At 38.6% G+C, this 14670-nt stretch overlaps 1 protein-coding gene across 1 annotated transcript; it reads left to right on the forward strand.

Annotated features, from left to right (window-relative positions):
• The first annotated feature begins 318 nt into the window (after positions 1–318).
• Positions 319–11591, forward strand: LOC123624642 (zinc finger protein 347-like). Its single transcript, XM_045532673.1, has 4 exons — positions 319–350; positions 3052–3178; positions 3660–3788; positions 7483–11591. The coding sequence occupies exons 1-4, from the start codon at positions 339–341 to the stop codon at positions 9585–9587; spliced, it is 2373 nt and encodes a 790-aa protein (XP_045388629.1). The 5' UTR covers positions 319–338; the 3' UTR covers positions 9588–11591.
• The last annotated feature ends 3079 nt before the right edge of the window (positions 11592–14670 follow it).

Genomic DNA, 14670 nt, shown 5'->3' on the forward strand with positions numbered 1-14670 from the left:
TAAGTGCTGATCAGTTAGTTCCAATTTAACAGTGAGTGCCTGTGGTGTTTGTTTTTTCATTCTTGTGCTGTTTCACTTAAGAGAATGGTCTCCAGATCGTCCAGGTTGTTACAAAGGGTATTAACTCATCTTTTTTTTTTTTTTTTTTTCAGGCTCACTAATACTCCATGGTATATACATATACCACGTTTTATCAATCCACTCATGAATTAATGTGCACTTGGGTTGATTCCACATCTTCGCCAGTGTGAATTGTGCTGCAGTAAACATCTGAGTGCAAGTGTCTTTTTTATAAAAGGACGTTTTTTCCTTTGGGTAAATACCCAGTAGTGGAATTGATGGATCAAATGGTAAGTCTACTTTTAGTTCGTTGAGGTATCTCCACATGAATTTCCACAGGGGCTGTACTAGTTTGCAGTCCCACCAACAGTGTATAAGTGTTCATTTCTCTCTGCATCCACACCCGCGTCTATTGTTTTAGGACTTTTTGATAAAAGCCATTCTCACTGGAGTTAGGTGATGTGTCAGTGTGGTTTTGTTGTGCATTTCCCTGATAATTAGAGACGTTGAGCATTTTTTCATATGTGTATTGGCCATTAGTCTATTGTCTATCGAAAAGCTCTGTTCATGTCTTCTGCCCTCTTTTTAATGGGGTTGTTTGATTTTTTTCTTGCTGGTTTGCTTGAGTTCTTTGTAATTTCTAGTGATTAGCCCTATATCAGATGGATAGCATGCAAATATTTTCTCCTATTCTGTAGGGTGTCTGTTCACTCTGTTGATTATTTCCTTGGCTGTGCTGAAGCTTTTTAATTTAATCAAGTCCCATTATTAATTTCTGTTCTTGCTGTGATTGCAGTTGGGGTCGTCTTCATAAATTCTTTGCCTAGGCCAATATCTAAAAGAGTTTTTCCAACATTTTCTTCTAGCATTCTTATAGTTTCATGTCTTGGGTTTAAGTCTGTTATCCATCTTGAATTGATTTATGTGGGTGGTCAGAGGTAAGCATCCTGTTTCAATCTTCTACATGTGGCTGTCCAATTTTCCCAGCACTATTTATTGAATAGGGATTCTTGTCCCCAATATATTATTGTCTGCTTTGTCAAAGATCAGATGGCTATATGTAGAGGGTTTTATATGTAGGTTTTCTGTTCTGTTACATTAGTCTTTGTGGAGGGTTTTATATCTGGGTTCTCTGTTCTGTTACATTGGTCTATGTCCCTATTTTGTGCCAATACCATGATGTTTTGGTTACTGTAGCTTTGTAGTATAGCTTGAAGTCTGGTCAAGTGATGCCTCCTGATTTGTTCCTTTTGCTTAAGGTTGCTTTGGCTATTAAAGCTCTTTTCCAGTTCCATACGAAGTGTAGAAGTATTTTTTCTAGATCTGCGAAAAATGACCTTGGTATAATGATGGAGATCGCATTGAATCTGTACATCACTTTGGGTAGTATGGACATTTTAACAATGTTGATTCTGCTAATGCATGAGCATATGTTTTTCCATCTGTTTCCATCCTCTGCAGTTTCCTTCCTCAGTGATTGATAGTTCTCTTCCTTATAGAGCTCTTTCACCTCCTTGGTTAGGTATATTCCTGGGTGTTTCATTTTCTTTGTCGCTATTGTGAAAGATATTGAGGCTTTGATTTGATTCTTAGCTTGATTGTCGTTGCTGTATAGAGATACTACTAATTTGTATACATTTATTTTGTAACCTGAGACTTTGCTGAATGTATTTATCAGTTCCCGGAGTCTCTTGGCAGAATCTTTGGGGTTTTCTAGATATAAGATCATACCGTCAGCAAAGAGCGATAGTTTGACCTGCTTTTTCCCCATTTGGACACCCTTCGATTCCTTCTCTTGTCTGATTGCTCCGGCTAGGACTTCCATCACTATGTTGAATAAAATTGGTAACAGTGGGCATCCTTGCCTTGTTCTAGTTCCAAAACACCAGCTCGCAGGTAGCTCCTGAATTGTGCTCCTCTATTCCCCCACAAGTCCCCAAGGGAAGAGGGGAGGGACACGCTCTCCATGAAGACCTCAGCCCAAAGTGCACACCCGCCATAGAGAACCAGCTGTTGATGAGCTTGGGTTGTTTGAGGAAACGTGTTGGTATAATTGTCATAGGAATTGCCTAAAATAGTATTCAAATGATGGGAGAGTACTCAGCTTTGAGCCTAGGAGAAAACACCACTGCGTGCATCCATTTTAAAAGGGTTAAAAGATTACATTAAAGGTTCCCTGTTAAAACAGGGAATTACTGTGAATCTTATCAATATACTGCTTTGAGAACAAAGATTTTCAACATAGGAGAAACACTAGGCTGCAGGGAAAATGATATCACCCAAGAGTTTCTTATTTATTTCTCTTTAGAAATAATATTCTTTCCGCAGTCAACATCCTTATCTAAGTTGTTATCACAATTTATGAGTGTAAGAGGCAGAACTCTATATCCTTCGATTAATATAAGAGGTTTCACTGAAGTCTGAAAAAAAATTATAAAAGATATTCCAAAGTGTACAGATGAACACCAGATGGAAGGGATGTATTGGGGAAGGTATGGAAGGAGGGGGCTCAGAGCCTCCACGCCATCTTTGCAAGCATCATCCTCTGGGAACCTTTACCTGCTCACCTATCAGGAAGATCCTCTGAACCCTGTCCTTTTGGGTTTTTGTGGAGACATCGCTACATAAGCGTGATTGTGTGTATCACTGGACATTCGTGATCAAGTGAACCTTCAGCCTGGCTCCTCTCATGGGAGGTTGGGGGCTGCAGCTAAAAGTTCTGACCCTGTAATTCAGCCTGGGTATTTCCAGTGACCAGCCCCCAGCCTGAAGCTGTCTACGGGCCTCTGTCTACCACTGTCCCTCTAGAGATTTCAAGTGAGTCGTATGTCAGGAGGCAGTAGATGCCCACGTATATTAGTATTTCACAGTATCACAAGGTGGATCTGTCTGCCCATTCACTTCAATCAAATCTATTCTTAGAGTTCTCATATTATGTGAACATTAGAACTCTCCTAATAGCCGCTTGCTGAAATGTGTTTTTCATTTTAGGGACGGTTGACATTCCGGGATGTGGCCATAGAATTCTCTCCAGAGGAGTGGAAATGCCTGGACCCTGCCCAGAGGGCTTTATACAAGGCCGTGATGTTGGAGAACTACAGGAACCTGGTCTCCCTGGGTGAGGATAACTTTCTTTTAGAAGTCAGGATGTCCTCTTGTGTATCTCTGCATTTTCTCTTGTGAGTCTCGTTAGCGTCTGCATTGCTTGACTGAGATTGAAGCCCTGTTGATTCAGAAAGGAAAAGCTTTGTAATGGGGTATCTGGACTTTAACTGCCCCCTTTCTCAGATCTTCTCCCCTTTCATGATGTATCACTGGATGGTTCCAGAGCTTACGTATGCGTAAAACCTTGTGGCAGATGTTTAAAATATCCAATTTCCTGTTTTTCAGTCCTGTGCTTTGATTCATTGGTTCTTCAAAGACAACTAAATGTCTCCATGTTACCATATTCCTTAAGCATTCAAAAGGAGGCATTTGGAGGATGGATTTCTGGTATATGTTTATGTATCCATCTGGAATATCCTTTTTCATTACGTAAACATAGAGCTGGGATTCTGGAAAAGCCATGGTACCTTATAGTCCTTTCTTTCTGTGAGCAGGAGTTTCTCATTTTGACCTGAGTGTTATCTCCATGTTGGAGCAAGGGAAAGAGCCCTGGACTGTGGAGAGGCAAGTGCAAATAGCAAAAAAATCGAATGGATGGAAATGGATCAAAGGTGTGATCACAGGTAAGTGCTCAGATGGATAGAGAGAAAGCTGCTCATTAAATAGTGTTTGGGAAACTCTATGCAAATCTGAGAGTTCTATGGGAAAACAAAAGTGTATGTCCTGTGAGCTCCGAAAGGAAATTTTTCTTTTCCTTCACTTCTCACTCTGTTCCTCAGAGATGTAACACTTTATCCTTGTACCCTCCAGTGGTGCTTCGGCTCAAACAGAAACCAATGGAAAGTCCTTATCATGGCAGACAACACTGTTTTATCTGACTTCATGAACTCTTCTGTTGTTGACACTGAGCATCACAGGAAAGGCTGTTTCACAAAGGTTGCTCTCCCCCTTGGTCTTTTCTTCTGTAGTTGATTCCATCTGATGCTAAGTTCTCGGTCCATATTGATCAGAGCTGTAACCTTCATAGTCCTGACGACTGGACCTCTCCATGTTCCATCCCATTTCATGTGCTTGGGAGACCCAGTCAGCAGATGGGAAACATTGTCTGGTCTTCCTTCGCATCTGGGTCTCCAGAAACTTCCTGGAGCTTTCTCAAGCCCTTTCTGCCTGGTGAGGTCCTCAGCCATTTTTGCCACACTTCACAGGTGTGTGTGACAAGGGAGCGAGTTGGATCTTCTGAGATTGTCACTCAGCAGAAAAAAAAAAGTCAATAGAAACATCCTCTCTTTGATCTCCAGTCTTACATGGGTGCAGATCCTGTTCTTTCAGTCTCTTTGTGTGGGCTCTGTTGGGAGAACATGGAGTCCAATGTCAAGATGCCACAAAATCTGATGCCCATGCATTGTATTTTTCTCTTTTCCACTGCTGTTACTACTGAGTGAATGTAGGGAGCCTGACTCTGCCTGATTTTGTACTCTCTTAGTTTGTATGATTTTCTTTCTGAAACTGGCTTTTAACATACACGTCCCTGTAGAAGTCAGGATCTGCCCTCATGTGTCTTTGCAGTTTCTCTTGTGAGTCTCTTGTTAACCCCTGCATTGCTTGACTGAGATGACAGCCTCAGGGCTGACTTGTTGGGATAATCCAGCTCTAGGTTATGCATAACTTCTTGTGGAGTATCCCATGGAGTGGGTTTACTGCATAACATAAAATTGATGAAGGAGAACACTTTAACTAATGTGAGTGAATATCATCCTGCGACCTGCGAAGATGCCCTTTGAAGCCATTGAGTAGAGCTAGCCGATGATCCTGAGATAAAAAGTACAAGGAGAGCCTGACTGATAAGTATTTCCTATTGTTTTTCTAGTTTTTGAGAAGCATCAGAAAAGTGTCACTGTGACAATGCTGATCACATACACTAACGATGATCTCCTTTGAGCCAGCAGTCAGTGTTGTAGGAATTTCCTCCAGGGAGAACATTGTTTAAGGTCACTGCCTCGTGTGTAAACTGTTGTTCATGTCACATTTTTCATCCTCTGTATGTGTCACTATTCATTTTCAACAACAAAAACTTTGTCATTTTGTTGTTGGTTCATACCTGTCACAGGCATGGTTTTGATACATCTTCCTGAGGGAGCTTCTGAAGGTAAATGATGTCTCCATATTTTAATTCTACCATAATTTGTTTAAGCCAGTGCAACTTTCATCTTGTATAGTTTTATGCATTATAAATGAACTGTTTAAAAATTTATTTAATCAGCAGTTCATATATTCAAGGCAATTTTGATCATAAAGAACAAACTTAGAGTTATCTTACTACCTCATTTCAAACTGTATTACAAAAGTATAGTAACTACAACAGGATTGTAGTAGCCAAAAAATAGACACATTGATGAGTACAGAAGAGTAGAGAAGAGAAATGAACCAATACATATATGGTCAATGGATTTTTGACAAAGGTGCCAAGAACACACAAGGGAAAAAGGACAGTGTGTCAGAACATAATGCTGCAAAAATGATTCCACATGCAGAAGACTGAAACTGGACCCTTATCTCACATCATATACAAGGGCTGTCCAGAAGGTATCCAGGCATGTAATATGGAAAATAGTATTAACAATAGCTGCATACTTTCCAACAGCCCTTGTATAAAAATCAACTACTAGAAGAAATCACAGGGGAAAATCTACCTGACATTAGTCTGAGCAATCATTTTTTTTTACATTTGACCCCAAAAGGTCAGGCAACAGAAGCAGATATAGACAAATGGGATTGCACCAAACAAAACTGTTTCTTCACAGCAAAGGAAACAATTAAGAGAAACTTTGCATCATGAGAAAATATTTCCAAGCTGTACATCTGGTAGGAAAGTAATACCCAAAATGTGTAAGAAACTGAAACAACTCAATGCTATGAAAAGAAATAACCCAATTAAAAAGTGGTCAAAGGACCTCAATAGACATTTCTTGAAAGAAGGCATGCATATAAACAATAGATATATTAAAAAGACTCAGCATCAGTAATCATTATGAAAATACAAATTTAAACCACAGTGAGATACCACTGCACACCTGCCATAATGGCTATTGCTGAGAAGTGTTGGTGAGGCTGTGGAGAAAAGGAAACCCTTCTATACTGTTGGTGGGAATGCAAATTAGTATAGGCATTATGGAAAACTATGAAGTTTCCTCTAAAAACTAAAAATAGTATTATTCTATGATCCATCAATCTCACTTCTGGGTATAAATCCAAAGAATTTGGAATCAAAATGTCTAAGATATCTGCACTTTGTGTTTACTGTGGCGTTATTGACACAGCCAAGTTATGTAGTCTAAGTGTCCATTAGCAGATGAGTGGATACAGAAAATGTGGTGTACAATACAGAGTGGAATACTATTCAGCCTTCAAAAGAAGGAAGTTCAGTTTCCCACATGTGGATGAACATGCAGGACATTTTGCTAACTGAAGGAACCAGGTGCAGAAATACAAGTATTGGATGTTTTTATTTATATGTGGAATGCAATTGGAGTAGAGTGTTGGTTATCAGAGGCTGGAGGATGAGGAATAGGTTGGTCAGTGGGTACAAAGGTTCAATTCAACAGCAGGAGTAAATGATAATTTTTGGTGGTGATGGATACAGTTATAAGCTTGATTCCATCATTACACATTATACAGATATATCATGATATTACTTTGTTCCTTACAAATATATACAATTATAATCTGTTGATATATAATAAAAATTTTAAAAACTCGTATTCCAGGTCTTGTACTGTGTACTGGTTCTAAAATGGATATCCTTGCTTTTTTCTTAAGAGAAAATTGTTTCCATTTCCACAGACCATAACTTTTTATAGATGTGGTTACTAATTCTTTGCTTTTTTTATAATGGGTTACTAGGATGTTTTCCTAATTACTTTTTGTTACAATTTATAGATGATAGCTTTTAAGTATGTATTATACAGTAAAACTTGTTTTCGTTTCAATTGTGAGATAGCCATATGTTTTTTGTCAATTGGTATGTATCTTGGGGTCACTCCTTTCAGGGCTAACGTAGGTTTGCACATTGTGTTTTCGTTATAGGTGGTTTGAAACTAGACTTCCACAATATTAATCTGGATCACATGTAATCACCTTTTCTTTATTAAACAATACTATTCCTTTTGTGTTCCTCAAAATTGAATTTTATCTTTCTTAAGTTTAGTAAGTATGTTTAATATCAGTATTACTTTTGGTGTCATAATAAGTTTATCAATGTGAAATGTTTGTTTACATGGTGTAAATAATTGGAAACTTATGGTTCTTTATGTCTTGTAGATCTGTCTCCTGAATTTGTAATAAAAAATGTACCACCAAAAGGGGAGACTAATGCAGGAGAAGTATTCCAGACAGTGACATTGGAAAGACCTGAAAGCTATGACACTGAAGACTTTTCCTTTAGGGAAGTCCAGAAAAATGTACATGACTTTGAGTGTCAATGGGGAGATGATGAAGAAAGTTACAAACCAGTGGATACGACCGAGAAAGAAAATCTCCCTGGTAGAAGAGATCAACATGATAGAACGGATACAGGAAACAAGCTTATTAAAAATCAATGTGGATTAATGTTTAAGTCACGCATGCCTCAACTGCAGCTATTTCAAAGTAAAAGAAAAGTTGATGAATGTAATCAAGTCAAGTCTATCAACCATGGTTCCTCAGTTTCACCACGTCAACAAATCCCTTCTAGTGTGAAAACCCACATTTCTAAAAAATATGAGAATGATTTTATGTTTTCTTCATCACTCACACAAGGACACAAAGTAAACAATGGTGGAAAACCTTACAAATGTACTGAACGTGGCAAGGTGTTCACTGAAAATTTACATCTTGCACGTCATCAGAAAATTCATACTGGAGAGAAGCTTTACAAGTGTAATGAGTGTGGCAAGGTCTTCATTCGAAATGCATACCTTGCACGTCACAGGAGAACGCATACTGGAGAGAAACCTTACAAATGTAATGAGTGTGGCAAGGTCTTCACGCGAAATGCAAACCTTGCACGTCACATTAGAAGTCATACTGGAGAGAAACCTTACCAGTGTAATGAGTGCAGCAAAGCCTTTAGTGTACGTTCAAGACTAACTATTCATCAGGCAATCCATACTGGAGAGAAACCTTACAAATGTGATGAATGTGGCAAGGTCTTCACTCAAAATGCATACCTTGCACGTCACAGGAGAACGCACACTGGAGAAAAACCTTACAAATGTAATGAGTGTGGCAAGGCCTTCGCTCGAACTTCACAGCTTGTATGTCACAGGAGAAGGCATACTGGAGAAAAACCTTACAAATGTTACGAATGTGGTAAGGTCTTCAAGCATAATGGCTCCCTTGCAATCCATCGAAGAATTCATACTGGTGAGAAACCTTACCAGTGTAATGAGTGTGGCAAAGCCTTTAGTGTTCGTTCAGTCCTAACTACCCATCAGATAATCCATACTGGAGAAAAACCTTATGAATGCAATGAGTGTGGCAAGGTCTTCCCTCGAAATGCATACCTTGAACGTCACAAGAGAAAGCATACTGGAGAAAAGCCTTACAAATGTAATGAGTGTGGCAAGGCCTTCACTCAACATTCAGACCTTGCACATCACAGGAGAAGTCATACTGGAGAGAAACCTTACCAGTGTAATGAGTGCGGCAAAGCCTTTAGTGTACTTTCAAGTCTAACTATCCATGAGTTAATTCATACTGGAGAGAAACCTTACAAATGTAGTGAGTGTGGCAAGGTCTTCAGTCGAAATGCATACCTTACACGTCACAGGAGAAGGCATACTGGAGAAAAACCTTACAGATGTAATGAGTGTGGCAAGGCCTTCAGTCAAAATTGGCACCTTGTTAGGCATCAGAGTATTCACAGTGGAGAGAAACCTTACAAGTGTTATGAGTGTGGTAAAGCCTTTAGTGTTCGTTCAATCCTAACTACCCATCAGATAATTCATACTGGAGAGAAACCTTACAAATGTGGTGAGTGTGGCAAGGCATTCACTCGAAATGCATACCTTGCACGTCACAGGAGAAGGCATACTGGAGAAAAGCCTTACAAATGTAATGAGTGTGGCAAGGCCTTCAGTCAAAATTGGCACCTTGTTAGGCATCAAAGTATTCACAATAGAGAGAAACCTTACAAGTGTTATGAATGTGGCAAGGTCTTCACTCGAAATACACGCCTTGCAAGTCATCAGAGAATTCATAATGGAGAGAAACCTTACAAGTGTAATGAGTGCGGGAAAGCCTTTAGATTGCGTTTAGGTCTAACTACCCATCAGGCAATCCATACTGGAGTAAAACCTTACAAATGTAATGAATGTGGCAAAATTTTCACTCAACGTTCACAACTTGCGAATCATCGAAGAATTCATACTGGCAAGAAACCTTAGAGATGTAATGACTGTGGCAAGCTCTTCCCTGAACGATCAAAGCTTGCAAAGCATCACAGAATTCATACTTGAAAGAAACTGTACAAATGAGTGTGGCAAGGTCTTCAGTCACAATTCACTCCTTGCATGACATTAGAGAATTCATTCTCAAGAGAATCCTTACAAATTCAGACTATGGCAAACCCCTCATGAGTTCAAGCATTAACATTGGAGAGCCCATGCAAAGAAAAATCATATAATTGTATGTGGAAGAGGCTTTTTTCATGCCTCATAATGCACTGGGCATCAAAATACACAGCTTTGATGAAAGCACACATGTAAATATATGTTGAGGCTATTACCCAGGGGCCATAAATGTAGGTGAGGATTTCTATGAGGAATGACTCAATCTCTAATTCTCCATGATTAACCTTTGATATTACATACTGTAAAATGATTGTAAGTCCAAATATGTCAAAGCTTATGGCATGATCTATATCAAAGGTGCCAGGACATTTGGAGATGGCCACTTAACCTTGAAGTTACAAAATACTTTATTCATTTATTTGAGGATTCTTGAAAAGGGTACTTTACTATTCATAACTTTCAACTTGAACTTTGAAATCTTACTATTATGCCTTTTTCACAAGACTTTCATTGTGGTCTGAGGGAAAGAATCCATTGCATGACAGGGCCTGCTATAAGGGTGAGGATCACTTCCATCCACGTACCTGTAAGAAGAAGGATGCTGCCTTTGAATATTAAATACCATCTGAGTTAGCATTTGGGAGAGGCAGAGAATAACGTAAAAGTATGATGTCACTCATCTTGCTCATTGTGTTCAGGGTTCTCTTCTCCTGACAGGAGGGCACTGTAGGTTAAGGGAGACAAAGCTCAATCAAGTGACCATGATATAGTGCAGATCAACAAATTGGCTACTCAGGTGGCCGACTTACAACAAGCGGTTGCCTTACTGGGAGACCAGGTTGTAAGCCTACAAAAGCAAATTAGACTCCTTACTATTGCAATATCACTCAATTTTGTGTTACACCTCACACACCTCACATATATAATCAGACTCGGTTTCCTTGGGAAAACGTTAAGAACCATCTGCTTAATCAAGGAAATCTGACTGAAGAGATTGGAAATTTACAACAAGAAATATTAAGTACCTTTAGTCACAAACTTGATCTACTCTCTGAGGCTGACATTATTAATGGTATTGCATCTGGAATGGAGTCAGCTAACCCACTTTCTCATCTTAAGATCTATGGGAGTTCTGGTGTAGTAACTTTTGTAATTATTTTAATCATTTGCTTGTACTTATAGTCTGGAAAAAACTCCGAAGAAGACAAGACTCCGGAGACCAATGCCTCACAGTGATGACTATCCAACTTCAACTTACTTCTAAAAAGAAAGGGGGAGATGTTGGGAAATGGAGTTAAGAGACATGGAAAGTTTCAGGAGTTTTGCAGGACTTTTGTCTTGAAGGAATCTGTGGGTATGTTAGTTCACAGACCAGAAACTGCTTAGCAACAAGGGAGACATTACACCGATCAGGGACAACTGCAAGGTGTCCCCAGTCTCAGGGCCTGCAAGCCAGCGCCTGGAGCTTATGCAAGGCAGAGCTTGTCATGGGGCAAAAGGCTAAGAGACTGATTAAAGGATGTCCACCCAGCAGACACCTGCAGGAAAAACCAATTAGCCTCAAAGACGGTTCCTATTTCACTCCTGCCCACATCTCCTTATAAAAAGAAGTATGCAGGCTCAGTGTTCCTGTTTTATGTGTTACTGCTTAATTAATGACTTTAACTTATATGCTCAGCTAGGTCTATTTGTTAATTAGGGCTTACAATATTTATCTTGAAAAAATTTCGTGACCGTTTGTTCTCGTAGATAGAATTAGGTGAGGGATCTCTTGAAGCCTTTGGGGAGCCTTAAAACCTAAACGAATCATCTGTACCCTTAAGTGTATAACCACTGACGACTAATTACTCTACCAATAAATACTGATGCGAGACTTCACTTGGTGCCTCCTGGCTCATGGGAATGCTGGAAGACCCCTGACTTCCCCATCACTTTAAACTACACTTTGTCTCTATCTCTATTATTTCCAAATCTCTTGCAATAATCCTGCCTGGGACCTGTTTTGTTGGGAGAGTCGCAAACTCCCAGCACCTCTTCTGAGATTAGAGGCACCCACAGTGTCCTTATCCTGGTTAGCACTTTTGTCTCTTTTTATGCTCTCTCTGCCATCATTTACTTTTATTTTTTTGATAAGACTACTCAGTGGCTGGTGAAGACAGCTGCCTTAATCAGTGCATGTTTCCCAACTGTCGGTCCCTTTATTCTTTCAAATAGTGACCATTGTGTTTGCAATGTCTTCTTTGTGTGTACTGGAAGAAATATACAATTTCCTCATCTCATCAAAAAAATATAAATTGTGTATTTTTCACTGTGTTCACAGATTGATGTATTCATGCTTCCCAGATTCTTAAGCACATTTGTAACCCAGTCTCATTGCACCTAGAGTTCTGAGTTACAGAGAGACTTTGTTCTAATACTAAATAAAAAATAATAGCCACAGTAAATGAAATCTTACGTACTTTTTATAAGTACTCTTATAATTGTATTTAATAAGAGTCATTGTGGAGAAAATCAGAGTCCACTAAGTAATTCCTGAAATAATGTAGAGATACTGAAAATGTCTTTTAATTTGTATCTTTTAATATAATACATTAAATTTTCCTATGATTTAACTTTACCCAGGGTCTTAAGGACAGTTCAATAAAAATGGCATACACTTCCTGTGGCCCTTCAAAAAAGAAGTGGAATGTATAGTTGCCTGGAGGTGAAGTTAGAAGGAAAACTTTTATTTATTTACAAACATTTGAGGCCATGTTGTTAATATGGAATATACTTTACATCTTAGGACAAATATGATAATTTGAGATGTGATAATTCTTATGGAGAAAGATTAGCATATTAAAATATTTTCAGTTAACACTGAAATAATGAATTGCAGGAGATAAAGGAAACCACAAAAATGTGTCAGTTGATATTTAAAAAGAGTGCAGGTAGGAATCCAGCATTAAATAGACATTTCCTTTCTGAGATCAAATTGAATGGATTTTGGTGACGTTTAGAAAGTACGTTCTTCTCATTAAACCTTGATGCCAATTGGCTCTGTTGAAAAAAAAAACAAAACAGGTTTTAGGATATTCTCTTGCATTTCCAATTTTAAGAAGCAATTTTTATGGAAGAATCTTTTATCAATCTTAGATCCATACAGTCATAGCAATTCGCAGGCCAAAGGCATGAATTTGTTGTTTATTGAATTTTATTGCTTTTGAAGTCACCAAAGGAGCCAGATGGACACACTCAAAAGAAAAAAGTTTATATTAACTCAAACATAGTAAATAATTTCAGGTAACACCATGTAATTAAATTATAAATAGTTGCAATTCTTAAGGTCAATTTTTGGAATAAATTTATGCCTGCAGAAATGTGGCAAAGAAAGAACAAAGAATCCTCATACATCCAATATCATAGTTTCTCTTGATGTTAACATCTTACATTACTGGCCGGGCACAGTGGCTCACGCCTGTAATCCTAGCCCTCTGGGAGGCCGAGGCAGGTGGATCGCTCGAGGTCAGGAGTTCGAGACCAGCCTGAGCGAGACCCCGTCTCTACTAAAAATAGAAACAAATGATCTGGACAGCTAAAAATATATATAGAAAAAAATTAGCTGGGCATGGTGGCGCATGCCTGTAGTCCCAGCTACTCGGGAGGCTGAGGCAGTAGGATCGCTTAAGCCCAGGAGTGTGAGGTTGCTGTGAGTTAGGCTGACGCCACGGCACTCACTCTAGCCTGGGCAACACAGCGAGACTCTGTCTCAAAAAAAAAAAAAAAAAAAAAATCTTACATTACTATGGTATATTTTACAAAACTAAGAAACCAACATTGGCATACATTACTATAAGCTAAACTTGAGACAATTTGCATTTTGCCAGTTTTAACACAAATGTCTTTTTTCTCTTCCCATGTCCAATCCAGAATACCACATTATATTTAGTCATCGTATCTCCCTATTCTCTCTGTTAAAGTTTCTCAGCCTTTTCTAGTTTTTCATAACTTTGGAAGGATTTAGAACTGGTCCATGCTTTTTAGAGTGTCTCTGAAGTTAGGGCTTCTGATGTTTTTCTTATGATTACACTGGGTTTATAAGTTTTCAGAATATCTCATTTCATCATGTCATGTCACATCAGGGATTATATACAATTGTTTGTCACTGGTGATGTTAAACTTGATCATTTGGTTGAGGTGGTGTTTTTCAGGTCTCCATTATAAAGTTAGGATGTGTCCATTTTCATCCTCCTTTGTTTGGATGGGGGTCACGAAGTCCAGCCCACACACAAACGATTTGGGGTAGCTGAATTGATCTCTACCTACTGGAAAGTGGAGTATATACATGTTCTATTTGACATTCTTCTATCTGAAAGATTTGTCTCTTCTCCCTCATGTATTTACTCAACTATTTGATCATATCCATATAAAATTTTGTTGATTTTATATTGTGCATTGTAATAAAAACTATGATATGTATTTTTTTGCTCAAATTGTTACAGCTTTGGCCATTTGTAGCTTTAACAGATTGACTCTTCTGTCCCTTTGATAGTCTTCAATTTAAAAAAATCTTTCCTGCTTTCTGCTAGTGCAAAATGCTCCAAGCTCATCTAGTAGTTTTTCTAGCCTAAACCTAGAATCAGACAGTTCTCCAAGAAGGCTTTTATTAACTAATTGTATTAGCAACCAAGATAGAGGTGCTGAGTGCTCACTGCTGCTGGATGTCACTAGTGTTAGTCAAGAGAATGCACATTTGTACATATGTCTATAATAGCTATCTATCTAGATGGGAGTTTATACTTGTGTCTAACTCTAACCCAGTAGTACCACAGGGTTCTTTCCCCTTGCTTATCTGTATTTATAGGTATCTGTTAAGTATTATGGCATTTGAGGCACCTGCATTTTCAAAATAACCATACTTCATATTTCTCACAGAGTTTATGAAAAATTATTAGTTGTTGAAAGATGTTTTAAATTC

The sequence above is a fragment of the Lemur catta genome, chromosome 19 (assembly GCF_020740605.2).
Source record: "Lemur catta isolate mLemCat1 chromosome 19, mLemCat1.pri, whole genome shotgun sequence".
Lineage (NCBI taxonomy): Eukaryota > Metazoa > Chordata > Mammalia > Primates > Lemuridae > Lemur > Lemur catta.